General features: G+C 43.1%; 1 protein-coding gene across 1 annotated transcript; it reads left to right on the top strand.

Moving 5' to 3' along the window:
• Positions 1-4,188: 4,188 nt before the first annotated feature.
• LOC306988144 (erythroid membrane-associated protein-like) lies at positions 4,189-14,292 on the top strand (the record flags this gene model as incomplete). The annotated part of the gene is made up of 7 exons (XM_079592911.1): positions 4,189-4,480; positions 6,917-7,279; positions 12,640-12,759; positions 12,849-12,869; positions 13,120-13,158; positions 13,516-13,557; positions 13,661-14,292. The coding sequence occupies 7 exons, from the start codon at positions 4,189-4,191 to the stop codon at positions 14,290-14,292; spliced, it is 1,509 nt and encodes a 502-aa protein (XP_079449037.1).
• Between the last annotated feature and the right edge of the window lie 453 nt (positions 14,293-14,745).

The raw sequence follows: 14,745 nt of genomic DNA, 5'->3' as shown, positions 1-14,745 counted from the left end.
GCTGGACGAGGTCGAGGGTCGTGGGAGGACGGCGCGAGGCCGGTGGCGTGATTGATAATGAGCGACACGTGCGCGACGCAGCGGTCTCGTATCTCTCACGGACGAGCGACGACAGTGGAGATCGAGAGAAGACCAGGCCTGAGTTTATGTTAAAGCTCAAATCTGTGGTTTGTTTATAAAGATAGCGCCTATTTAAAAATGTCATCTGAGGTTTCGGAGTTGTAGATCCAGGCGCTCAGCGGGCGCTCGGCGCTCATGTAACCCGCCGGGACAGCCTCACCTCGGCCAGTCCTCCTGACGTCTGCCGCTGGTGAACCAGACATGTTTAAATTCACAATCTATAGCTTCGGTTCTATTATATGAAACATATAAGTTAAAATACATGAATGACTCGTTATAACGTAGGTCCAGTGTTGGGCAAGTTACTTTTAAAAAGTAATTAGGCTAGTTACAGTTACTAGTTACTTCTTCCAAAAAGTAACTAAATTAGTTACTCAGTTACAAATTTTAAAAGTAACTAGTTACTTAAGAAAGTAACTATTGCGTTACTTTCAAGTAAAATGAAATTTTAAATGCTCAAATGTGACCCCACCTCTACCCCTCTTTAACGGAACTTAAAATACATGTGCATGTTCAATTATTTATGATAAATCTGAATATTATAATGAAATGGACACTTAATACAATACTGTAACAGATTAAAGTCTGAATAGAAGTTAAGGTTATGTTGCGTTTATGTGTGTGTAACACATTCTGTCCTTTGGGACTTGCCGTAGGCAAGAGAGAGATGTGCATGGGCATAAGGTGATCAGGCGTCCAAAAAAAAGCACATGTGAGGTTGATGTGAAAGAGATTAAAAGTGTGCACCGTTCATGGAACTTCTGTGTCTCGTTTTCATTATTTTATTATCCAACAGTGTTTAAGCGAACCCGATACAAAAGCTCGGTTACATTGGTGGCAGCGGTTTTATTTTTTTTGTTGGATGAATTAGTGTTTTAAAAGTGCTTCGACGGGTGTTAAACCGTTTTAGTTTTAGCTTCTAAAGTTTATAGTTAAGGTAGCACACACGGTCATCGGATTGTCATTATGTGGTGCAAGGACGAGGAGGACAGTTTTAGTACTATGTCGCGGGACCGTGACAGAGGCCATAGAAGCGTGCGAATTGATTTGCCTTCGCCGTTCTCCGGGGAGGAGAGGCAAAGCTTCGTGTGCTGGGCCAGACAGTTTGAGGTATCGGTCAAAGCGCTCACGGAAGGGAGTGGAGCCGCGTCATACAACTATGAACTGACAAGGATTTTACCTACACGTCTGTGCAACGCAGCCTTTTCTCTATGGGACAGTCTCTCTGATGCTGTTAAGTCGGACTATGACGCGGTGAAGGAGAAGCTGAAAGAGGCTTTTGGAAGGAGACAGTTCATGGAGCGATTCAGAGCCAGCCTATCTGCCCGCCCCCGCGCAGCGCGGGAGAGTTTGGAAGTGTACGCAGCAGAAATCAGCAGGCTTGTGGATGAGGCTTTTCCTGAATACGGTGACAGAGCCCAGAGGGAAGAGAAGTTTCGCCGTTTCGTGGCCGGACTGGACCCAGTGCTGAGGACGAAATGTTATGAGCAGGGGGCGACGGACATGGAGGAGGCTGTAATAATCACAGGTCGGTGTGAGAACGCGCGAAATGCGGTTGATATGGGACATGTGATTGCTGATGTCGGGCGTAGTCAGACTGCCGACGGGACTGTTGTTGCTAATGTGAACTCTGTGTCAGATATTAGTGGACTGTACAGAGCGATTGATAGATTAACTGACGAGGTGAGGGGCATGAAAGTATCTCTAAACCGTTTGGAGGACGAAAATCACAGACTGAAAGAGAGAGTGAGCCGTAGCGGCACAGAGTGGAGTAGAGCGCGCTCCCCGTCACGTGAGTCAGGTCAGTGCTGCTGTCAGGGGCGTGCATGCCGTATGCAGACATATGAGACGCAGAGAGGCCGCTCATCTGAAAGAAAACCATTTATGGAGTTCGATGGTCGTAAGGAATACAATGCGACTCGTAGCCCTATGAGACGCACCGCCAGCCCCTCCCCCAACCCCAGCATGCGGAGACGAGGCAGTTATGAGGAGGAAACGAGGAAGCAGGGAGTGCGCTTCATGACCCCTAGCGGTGAGGAGAGGAACTACGAGCCGGGAAACGGGCTGTAGCTGATGTTGCGGCCCAAACACCAGCTGTTCTACCCAGGGGCCTTAAACCTGATGACAGTTCCTATGTATTGTTGGACGCGGATGCGTACACAAACACTAATAAGGGGCCACTGGTATCATATGTGAAAGGAACTATTGAGGGCATTGAACTTCCTATTTTAATAGACTCCGGTTCTAGTGTATCACTAATGAGCTCTGATTTCCGAATGTCAATCCCAGCACTTCGCAGTCGACCTCTGAAGAAAGACTACATTGCGACCCGTGCTGTAAATGGACAGATGTTGGATACGCTGGGCACACTTACGGTGACACTACAGCTGGGTACTGAAACATGGCAACACGTTTTTCATGTGGTGAGAGAAGCGACGCAGTCCATATTGTTGGGATGGGATTTTTTAGTAAAAAATCATGCCCTGCTGGATGTTAGTCATGCTAAACTGCAGTTGTGGGACGTTTCCATTCCACTTCTTGCCAGCAAAGACTTTGTCCCAGCATGCTGCAATGTGTCTCTGGCCACAAATATGACTTTTCCACCCCTCAGTGAGTCTATTGTGCCTGTTAAGATTGGTTTGCCTAGCGCGGCCCAGGTGTCTAATGACTTTGTGGGGTATTTGGAACCTAATGTGTCTGATTCAGCCGGCCTGGTTATTGCACACACACTCACTAATGTGCACAATGGACTAACTAAGGCTCGGATTTTGAATCCTACCGGACAGGACATTTCTATAAGACAGGGGACGCACCTGGGCGAGTTTTATTCTGTAGCTGATTCTGATGTTCAGCATATTAAGCAGGACCTAGGTGAAAGGGCTGTTCCTAACCCCCATAACACAGATCCTCCCATTTCTTTAAGTGAGTCGCCAATTTCTGTACCAGACAAAGAAAAGCTCTCGTCATTGTTGCTGGAGTACAGCGACATTTTCAACTCGGCAGGGCAGAATACGGGAAAATGCACGTTAGTGCAGCATTATATCAGAACGGGTGAACAAGCCCCTATTAAGCATCGAGCATACCGTACATCGCCTGAAAAGCGAGCTGAAATCGAGAGACAGGTGTCGGGCCTGCTGGCTGATGGCATCATCGAGGAAAGCTGTAGCCCCTGGGCATCACCAGTCGTTCTTGTAAAAAATAAATGTGGTGCTTGGCGTTTCTGTGTGGACTACAGACGTTTGAACAGTGTCACGATCCAGGACTCTCACCCTCTGCCACGCGTGGATGATACACTGGACGCATTAGCGGGCTCCAGATGGTTCAGCACGTTGGATTTTTCTAATGGCTACTGGCAGGTGGAGGTGGCCGAGCAAGACAGAGAGAAAACAGCCTTTACAACGGGTCAGGGTCTATATCAGTGGCGCTCCATGCCGATGGGACTTTCTAACTCTCCCGCCACTTTTCAGCGGATGATGGAGCTAGTTCTAAGAGGACTCCCATGGCACATTTGCATGGTTTACCTGGACGATATTTTGATTTATAGTGGAACATTTGAAGAGCATTTAACCCATCTGAAAGAGGTGTTTTCTAGAATAAAATCGGCTGGTTTGAAATTGAACCCCGGAAAATGTCACCTGGCCAGGGATCATGTGGTGTTCTTGGGTCATGTCGTGTCAGAGAAAGGTCTTCAGCCTGACCCGAGAAACACAGAGAAGGTGAGAAATTGGCCAGTTCCACAGTCTCCCACTGAGGTTAGAGCATTTGTGGGACTGTGTTCATACTATCGACGTTTTGTCAAGGACTTTTCAAAACATGCAGCTCCACTGAACCAGCTGGTTGGCAAAAATGTGCCTTTTGTGTGGAGTACCGATTGTGACAACTCATTTAACTATTTGAAGGAAGTGCTGTCTTCAGCTCCCATTGTGACAATGCCGGAGTTTAAAGTGCCTTTCAAAGTTTATACTGACGCATCTAAGTGGTATGTGGTGGACTCGAGTATGTGGTGGCTTATGCCAGCCGTGCTTTGAATGCTTTTGAAAGCTACAAGACGCTTTCAGGAGTGCTAGAATGTACAGTGAAGTGGCGCATGATCGACAGAAGCTGTACCATGATTCAGACCTCAGACACCAGCCTTATACAGTCGGCGCCATGGTGTGGCTTCATAACCCTGTGGAGAGCCGCATGAAGCTGGCACCCCACTGGAAAGGACCTTTTCGGATTGTGCAGGTCTTGGAGTCTGGTGGAGAGCCTGGACTGACGTACCGGATCGTTAGCCCTATAGACTCAGATGAACGAGGACAGGTTGTGCACTATAATAGGTTGAGACCTTTGCCTATTCCCACACTATCTTCTACTGAGAGTCTGTCGGTAGTTCCTGGTTCTTTGCCTGATTCCCCTTTTAAGGAGCCTGAAATGTTGGGGGAGTGAAGTGCAGTTCACCTCAAAAGGATTTAGGAGAGGTACTTGAGGGGCCTGATAAGCTCATTCCTGTTATGAGTAGGGCTGGGAGAAGGTTGAAACCTCCTGGTTGCTTGAGAGATTTTGTACTGTACTGAGATTCATTGTTGTATTGTACCTGTTTATTGTTGTGAAAACATTTTATTTAAAAAATTTTTTTGAACAAGGTGACAACAACTTTATAAGTATATCATTTTAATTTCATATGGTACAATCTGTTGCATGGTTGAACGTGGGTTTGAGTATTATACATGTTGATGTGTATTATTCCTGTTTCTTTTTTCTGTTCTATCGCTTGTTGTTTGGTAGATAAACGGGGACGTTTATTTTAGGGGGATGGGACGTATGTAACAGATTAAAGTCTGAATAGAAGTTAAGGTTATGTTGCGTTTATGTGTGTGTAACACATTCTGTCCTTTGGGACTTGCCGTAGGCAAGAGAGAGATGTGCATGGGCATAAGGTGATCAGGCGTCCAAAAAAAAGCACATGTGAGGTTGATGTGAAAGAGATTAAAAGTGTGCACCGTTCATGGAACTTCTGTGTCTCGTTTTCATTATTTTATTATCCAACAGTGTTTAAGCGAACCCGATACAAAAGCTCGGTTACAATACATTATTAACAGAAACATTAAACATTGTACACACATCTAAAAGAAAAAATGTTGCTGTGGGACAAAGTGAGACTAGCCTTCATTATTTGGGTTCGTCGCCATACCTGTCTCTCGTTGACTGACTGGCTTGTGTTGTTCCTTATGTGTCCTGTCCTGCCCGACTATGCGTTATGATGGGTCGTTCGCAATTCATGAGCGTTAGTGATGATGGGTCGACTCGTTCGCGAATGAGCTTTTGATGGGTCGTTCGCGACTCTAAGAGCCGGCTCTTTTAGGTGAACGTCGGGAGCTGGCTCGCATATCTGAAGAGCCGACTCTATTTTTACAAATTTAGCCTATAGATATTAAATAATTATGTAATAAAAATTTAAATATTATAGTCAAAGTCATTTAAAGAGCCGTTTGTGAGCCAAAAGAGCCGGCTCTTTTCAGTGAGCTGAGTCAAATGAGCCGAATGCTCATCACTATGCGTGCTTTCGAACACCCGCCCAACTCCCTCTGATTGGCTTACAATGAAATTTTACTCTACCTCAGCCAATCGTCAGCATTTATGCGCTTGTCTCGTGCTCTGCCCACTAACCAAGGAAGAACAGTAAAAAAAAGTATTTGCCTCTCGCTCAGAGATCTAGTTGGTCTGATGAAAAACAGCTTCATCAGTTATAGTAACGCGCCGCATTTTTTGGCAATAACGGTAACGGCGTTATTAAGATGAGAAGAGTAATCAATTAGATTACTCGTTACTGGAAAAAGTAATGCCGTTAGTAACGGCGTTATTTATTACGGCGCTATTCCCATCACTGCGTAGGTCAAACGACTTCTTTAATTAACGTTATGTGAGTTTTTCTTCATCTCATTCAGAAATGTAGCCTAGACTGCAAGTGTTCAGTGTCACATTCATAGTTAACATCTGAACAATGTCATTCCTTCTTTCACGCGGGCATTTAGTCATTACAAAATAATTTATTGAGGCCAAACATAAAATGTTATTGAGGCCAAACATTTAAAATGTCATTATAATCTGAAAATCGGGCCTTCTCCCGTTTATCACGTCACTTCACCACGTGACAGCAGCAAGCAGGCTCCGATTGGTTAACGCGGCGCAAATTGACGCAGAAGTTCAGATTTTCCAACTCGGGCGGCAGACGCGAATTCGTGTCAAACGCGTGAATGCACAAAAAGCACTACATAAAATAATTTGCGGCAGACACTCAATTCGCGCGTCGCGTCTACCGCGCCGCAGGAATTTTTTACGTGCGTAACGCGTCTTTGCATTGACTTAACATTGAAATCACTCGCACCTGACGCGCTATTCGCGTCCGGTGTGAACGCACCATTATACTTTCGTTTTTGTATTTGTTTTATTTTATGATTAAAGTCTTTGAATGTTCGCCGGTTCCCGCCTCCTCCTTCCCATAAGAACGAACCTTGTTACAATCACTTGAATCCATTGCAATGACAAACATAAATTACCCAGCAAACACGTGACGTAACGGCGACGTAACGTGACGTCAGTATTGGTCGTGGGTTCGTCACGTCACCAAAAGACGTTGTGGCATAACGCTGTGTGAGCTGTACTTCATACATTGTTACATTATCGACAATAGAAAATGGACACTTTTTGCATGCAAATTTTAGCTAGTAAAATAAAATAAATACAGTATACACATACATTAAAGACTAATGCATAGTATTTTTTTGTGGGGTGTGTGTCCTTCTGTGTCTCTCAGAGTCGTTCACTGTTGTGGTTCCTCGTGATCAGATAGTGGCTCATGTCGGGTCCACAGTCACTCTGCCCTGCTGGATCTCTCCTCCTGAGAACGCTGAAGCTCTGGAGATCCGCTGGTACCGTCATGACCAGTTCAGCAACCCTGTCCTCTTCTATCAGCATGGGAAGATCCAGGACGTCCAGGAGGAATCGTTCAGGAACAGAAGCTCACTGACTGTGTGGTCAGATCAGTCTGGTGGACTGAAGGATGGAGACGTCTCTCTACGGCTGGAGAAACTCAGGATTCAGGATGAAGGTTCATTTCACTGTTATGTCAGTGGAGAAAGTGAATATGACAGCAGTAAAGTGGTTCTCAACCTCACTGGTGAGTCAAAAACTACAATTCATGTTTTTATGGATCATGAAAGCCTGTAAAGGGGACATTTTTATTGCAAGGGGAAAACATCATTACATGAACTTCCAAAGGAATTTAAGAATCTGTAGTTGACCATACTCCTAATCATCCCCATATATATACATATACTGAGTGGCTTCATCACTGTCTCCTCTCCACCAGTAAGCTGGTGTGTGGTGGGCGTTCTGGCGCAATATGGCTGCCGTCGCATCATCCAGGTGATGCTGCAGATTGGTGGTGGTTGAGGAGATCCCCCCCCCCCTTCCATGTAAAGCGCTTTGAGTGCCGAGAAAAGCGCTATATAAATGTAATGAATTATTATTATTATTATTATGCATTTTTAACACTATTTTCCCACTACCTCCTCAATGGAGGTGCCAAAGAGTCCCTATCCTTGATGTCTGAAAGATTCAACCACAAACCACCAGCCTGACCCACCACGCATATGCCTTGCTAACCAGCTGCAGGGTGTTTTGTAACGGCTTTGTTGAAAGGACCAGAGCCTCACTCTGCTAGCCAGCGTCTTTTCTGCAGGGGACATCTTCACATTGTCCTGTTCACACAATACCTCCACATCATCGTAGTTGTTGAAAGAGAAATATGGCTTCTTCCAGGACTTCAATATCCAGAAGAAAAGGAAGGCTCACAGGGTCAAGTCAAGTCATCTTCATTTATATAGCGCTTTTTATCACTTCGGGGGAGATACGCGAAACATTATCCCGACAACGCTTTATCTGTAGAGTGGTACAGGGATCCTCCATAGGGAGAGGCTAGTTGGCACTTCAGCGCTGCGTTGTCATCGGGTCCAGGCGCTGGTCCTTCCTCAGATCTGGATACGGCCTGGATCCGGCAGGCTGCGGGAAAACCTCGGGATAAACAAAGACACTAAAATTAGCATAGATGCCATTCTTCTTATGATGTAACCAGTACATCAGGATTTAAGGGAAGTGTTCCCGGTCCCTGCTGTTCTAAACTATGCAGCCTAACATTGAGTTATAGAAGTCTATAATGCATTATGTGAATGCTAGGCCAAAGAGATGTGTCTTTAATCTAGCTTTGAACTGAGTGTGTCTGCTTCCCGGACAATGGTAGGAAGACTGTTCCAAAGTTTTGGTGCTAAATAGGAAAAGGATCTACCGCCAGCAGTCGATTTTGATATTCTAGGTATTATTAAGTCGGGACCTCAGTTTAACGTCTCATCCGAAGGACGGCGCTCTTTGGCAGTATAGTGTCCCCGTCACTATACTGGGGTGTTAGGACCCACACAGACCACAGGGTGAGCGCCCCCTGCTGGCCTCACTAACACCTCTACCAGCAGCAACCTGGTTTTCCCAGGAGTCTCCCATCCAGGTACTGACCAGCTGAGCCCTGCTTAGCTTCAGTGGACAACCAGTCTTGGGATACAGGGTGATATGACTGCTCGGCATAATGCGTTAAGAGCTCGCTCAAGTAATGTGGAGCTAAACCATTTAGTGCTTTGTAAGTAATCCGCAATATTTTAAAGTTTATACAATGTTTAATAGGCAGCCAATGCAGTGTTGACAGAACGGGGCTAATATGGTCATACTTCCTGGTTCTGGTAAGAACTCGAGCGGCTGCGTTTTGAACTAGCTGTAGTTTGTTTGTTAAGCGTGCAGGGCAACCACCCAGTAGAGCATTACAATAATCTAGCCTTGAGGTCATGAACGCATCAACTAACTGTTCCGCATTTGTCATTGAGAGCATATGGCGTAATTTAGATATATTTATAAGATGGAAAAATGCGGTTTTACAGATACTAGACATGTGACTTTCGAATGAAAGATTGGTATCAAAGAGTGCACACACACACACACACACACACACACACACACACACACCCAGGTTCCTAACCGACGACGAAGACTTAACAGAGCAGCCATCAAGTGTTAGACAGTACTCTAGATTATTACGTGTGGAAGTTTTTTGTCCAATAATTAGAATCTCTGTTTTTTCTGAATTTAGTAGTAGGAAATTACTAGTCATCCATTTTTTTATATCAGCTATGCATTCCATTAATTTTGTGCATTGGTAGGTTTCGTTAGGTTTTAAAGAAATATACAGCTGAGTATCGTCGGCATAACAGTGAAAGCTAATTCCATATTTCCTAATGATATCTCCTAATGGTAGCATATACAGAGTAAACAGCAGCGGTCCTAGTACTGAGCCTTGTGGTACGCCATACTGAACTTGTGATCGATAAGACATCTCTTCATTTACTGCTACAAACTGATAACGGTCAGATAAGTATGATTTAAACCATGCTAGTGCAAGTCCACTAATGCCAACATAATGTTCGAGTCTATTTAAAAGGATGTTGTGGTCAATGGTGTCAAATGCAGCACTAAGATCAAGTAACACTAATAGAAAGTTACAACCACGATCGGATGATAAGAGCAAATCATTTGTGACTAACGAGAGCTGTCTCTATGGTACGGTCTAAATCCAGACTGAAAATCCTCGCAGATATCATTTCTTTCAAGAAAGGAACACAGTTGTGAGGATACTGCTTTTTCTAATATCTTTGACAGAAATGGCAGATTCGAGATCGGCCTGTAATTGACTAGCTTTGTAGGATCAAGTTGCGGTTTTTTAACAAGCGGTTTAACCATAGCTATCTTAAAGGTTTTTGGTACGTATCCTAGAGACAAAGATGAATTAATGATATTAAGAAGAGGATCTATGCTTTCCGATCGGATACACGTTGTCGATTTAGAGGAATTAATGGGTTTGCAAAATTCTTCCTCTCCTATAGTAATGAATGAATCAAATTTTCCCTCAGGGAGACTACAATGCACTTCCTGATGCGATCCGATCGATCTTATAAGTTCAAAGTCATTACTGCTGTGTTGCTTGGAAACTTCTGGGCTTGAAACTTTCTTTTTCGTTAGTTTAGCCACTGTTTCAAATAAATACCTAGGATTATGTTTATTTTCTTCTAATAGGGTTGAAAAATAAGCAGATCTAGCAGTTTTTAAAGCCTCTCGGCAAGCAATCGAGCTCTCCTTCCATGAAATGCGAAATACCTCTAGTTTTTTTTTCTTCCAGTTGCGCTCAATTTTCCGTCAGAACTACGTCTGGGATTGTGGTGTATTCTTGGGTTTTCTCCGGTCAATTTTTTACCGGTCCAATCAGCGAACAGAGGGAGTGGCTGAGAACGATGACGTTGAGGTTGTGCTCTAGTTTTAGTCGTCATACGTCCCGATCAAACGTTAGCGATTGGTTACGGCAGATCCAGAGTGGCTCTGGGCAGATCCAATAGTTTTAAACTTCAACAGAGTACCGCCTACAAGGAAGTTAACGCTTGTCAATGGAGAGCGGCCAGTCTCTCTGTACAAATGAAATGTCCGAGAGTCTGGTAGAACCAGGCTAGTCAATTACCGCATCCAGAAACAAATGGGTGCCATCTTTTAAAAGATGCAATGTCAGCCATGCTTGCTCTTTTAGGGAAACTGCTCTTTTAATTCTTGAAGTGCCCAGTGTGGGATCGCTACACTTTACTGTGCACTTTTGCTCTGTCTACCGAAATACACCGCTAAATGCGCCGTGGCTCCAACACAGAGCATATCCTCTCGTGAATGAAGGCAGAAAACAAGCGCTCGAGCCGAAGCAAAAAGCTGAATGAGTGAATTGCCGGCGAGCTTATATACCCGTATGTGCGGGGGAGTGGCTTGCCATGCAAATCTCTCTCGCCAATGTCCATTGGCCTGTTTTGTTACCACTCGAAGGTGATTGGGCTCCCAAGTTAGATCCCATAACTTCAGTCTTTTCTATGTAATGTTGAATGTGACTGAATGATAGGGAACTTTGCCCAACGTCAAGCCTGGTGTGAACACACATGAATTGAACATGAGCAAAAAATGCAAATGTCATTTTATGTTAACCCTCTAGGCGCCACGGTCGAGTTTACTCGACAAGATGCGGCACTGAATAAAACGGCCGATTTTGTCAAATAGGGTGTCACATTTCCTTCAACCTCCCATCCACTAGTTGGCAGACATGTTATACTCCATCCCAGACTCAAAAAAACGTCATGTTTTTATACAAAATATTCGAGCTAGAGCGCATTGAATCAGCGCGAACAAAAGCGGAGCTAGTGTGCGAGTGAGCCATTTTATCAGAGCAATATTGTCAACGTCAGCGAGTATTTGCATTAGATTATTATTATTATTATTATCTAATTGCATCAATAAAGCTTACCCAGAATGAAGTGTTGGGTCTTCTATTCGCGGACCCTGGTTCTGAAGGGAAATATCTGCCTTCAGAAGTTGACTGTGATTATGAAAGTGAAAGTATAGTCCGTACGTTACACCAAGCACAAACGGTGAATCCTTTGCCCAATGTAGATGGTCCTTTGCCCGATGTCAGTGGTGGGAACAATGTTTCCCGGGGTCGGAGTGTTCATCGCGAAGTTAGCAGGTGTGTTATTGTTGTGGGGAACGAGGCGGGAGATTTTTTTACCGCGCTAGCCATGTAGTTTATCTTCTGACCGTGCCTCTCCGCAATCGCGGCGACATTATTGTGGTGGAGACTTTGTCTAAAGCTACTGGCTATGTTAGATGAGGTCAAAGTATTCATAGGACAGTTATGGGCAGGGTGGAGAGTCACAATGACAGTAGTCCGAGCTGTGCGCACTCGGCGCGCGCGCGAGGCAGATCTGGCAGCGCCCGCGCTGCTCGTAGCAGGAGCAGAGGCGGTGTGACACAGGGCAACTAAACAGATCTTGTCTACTTGTGTTTGTGTGTCATATGAATAATATATATATATGTAATATATATATAATCAGAGTGCCTACTGTAGTAAATGGAAAATCTCTACAGCAAAAGGCCAACCACTACATGCATTCGGTTTGTTTCTACTATTTATTAGTAATGATTTACACAGTTTGTTTACTACTTACTATTTACCTGAGCATTCAGTATTGTGCAATATAGCATACAGAAGGTGAGGGACATTTTTTGGGGAAAGAAGTGCTGCATTTTATCATTTAAACTTGTGAATTTTCATGAAAATTCTATAATCCAAGGTGGCCGCCACCATATGACGTCATTATATGCAAATTAGATGGGAAAATTAAATCCCTACATAAACATTGGGTCATCCTTAATATTTCTCTAATTTACAGAAAGTCTCTATCTTTTATCACTTTTAAGATATAGGCTTTTGAAATTAAGATGTCAAAATCAAACGTTTTAGGAAAAAACCTCTGGTGCCTAAAGGGTTAACTTTCATTGTTGTTGGTTTTTAGCATGATTGATTTATATATTATGCTTCAGAGTTGAGTTTAAATTCATATGGACTTTCTTTCTCAGATCCGCCAGATTCACCAGATTCATCAGATCTATGGAAGGCTCTTTTCTTCACTCTTCTCATCTGCGCTCTTCTGGGTTTGGTTGGGCAGATCCTGTACAAATACAGACATAAACTAACAGGTCCAATCTGGTTAAAATATTTCAAAAGAGTTAGTCTTCAGGAGGTTTTCATGTTTTATGCATCTCATATGTTTTTTTTTTATCTGCAGGGAAGAAAAAAGAAGAACAAAGTAAGTTACATGAAGTCACCGCATTTACATCTTAACTCAGTCATGGATCAGATGAACAGGGCTCAGGGTTACTGGGAGAAAATGCCTGTTCTTTTCTGGAAAGACTTTCTGATACAGTTAAAGTAGTCTATGTGTTTATGCCAGTCAATGCCGGAGATAATTAAATGTGTTTTAATTTAATGTGGTGTGAAAAGTCTGGAGAAATGATCATTTATAAAACATATTGATAATTAATTTTCTTTCATTTTAGTTTGTGAGGATGGAGCTATGGAGAAACGGACAAAAGAAGGTACTAATAAATGTTCTTTGATATATTTATATAAGAACCGTAACTGCTGAAGTGACTACAATCATTACATAAACAACTGCATGTTGTAGCAGAAGAAAATATGAACATGTTTGGTGGAAAACAGAACAGAATATTGAAACTGTTCAGGATCAGGTCTGTCCACATGTGTTAATAATGAACTCGATTTACAAATCATTGTCATTTTGTTGCTTTTACAGTCTAACTGTAACATAATAATTTGCTCACTTTCCATATTTGTTAATTAGACTTTTCTCTGATACACATTGATGACTAGATTTCCTCAAACACAAACTGTAGTTTTCTTCAAAACATCAAAATGCTTGTTTTTCATTTTAGCTGGGGGAGAGATACACATAGAAGAACTGAGGAAACATGCAGGTATGACAATCTCATTTACATACATTCCATATGCATATATTAATATGAACTCATAGACACAAGTTTGAGGATTAATAATTGTTGCTTTGTTTTTTCCCCACAGTTAAGATCACTATTGACCAACATTATGTATCTCCAGATTTGAACATTTCTAAGGACCGTAAAATAGTGATGCACAGTAAAGAATATAAACACACTGGAGAGGGATTTCCCTACAAATTATATGCATTTGGAGCCCAAAAATTTACATCTGGCCGTCACTATTGGGAGGTTGCGTTGGCACGACAAAATACACCTCCTAAAAACTACTGGTTAATCGGTGTGGTGAAACATGGAAATTTTCGAGAAAAAGACAAATCTGCTTTTACTCCATCAAACGGTTACTGGTTCTTGTGTTCAGACGGTGCTAATGGCTTTTACACCAACTCTGATCCACCAGTTACTCTCCCACTGACACCGAGACCTGAACAACTGGGAGTTCTGTTAGATTATGATCTCGGTCAGCTGTCCTTTTACAATGTCAAAGAGAGGAAACATCTACTGACCATGAGCACCAGATTCACTGGATCAGTCGCTCCGCTGTTTAATCCTGGAGTAGGAGATCAGAGTCCACTAGTAATTCTAGATTGTCCAGAACCTGTAAAATCACCTGTAGAGTCCAGTGAACCTTTACTGAGTAACACTGAGGCTACACCGGACGCAAGCGGCGCGACGCAACGCATCAAAAGCAAATAGAAACCATTATAATCAATGATGCTGTCTACACTGGACGACAGTAAACTGATACTCCGCTCTATTTCTGATTATTACCCATACTGTAAATGATATTGAAGTACACTTTGATTGATTTTTTTTGTTATTTTAATAAAAGACACAATAAATAATCAAAAATATTTGTGTTTTTTCTTTATAAATGAGATCTTGAGGAGAAAGATCACCAAAGCACAATCTGATTCAAAACACTGAGAATTCGGACATGATGTAATGTTCGTGAAACACGCAGAAACACACACTTGATTGGATTTAACGGCACCAATGCTTTTGGGGCCACTGCAGTAAACCTCATAAATGTGAAAAGAATTTAGAAGTTCTCTTTCTTTCTCCATTAATAACAGTTGTGGTTCCTTACGGTCGGGACTAGAGTCACTGTTCATCTGTAAGATTTAATATTCAACGATATTACTGATC

The sequence above is a fragment of the Phoxinus phoxinus genome (assembly GCF_949152265.1).
Source record: "Phoxinus phoxinus genome assembly, chromosome: 2".
NCBI lineage: Eukaryota > Metazoa > Chordata > Actinopteri > Cypriniformes > Leuciscidae > Phoxinus > Phoxinus phoxinus.
The sequence above is the reverse complement of the archived record's forward strand: the minus strand, read 5'-3'. Positions and strand labels throughout refer to the sequence as shown.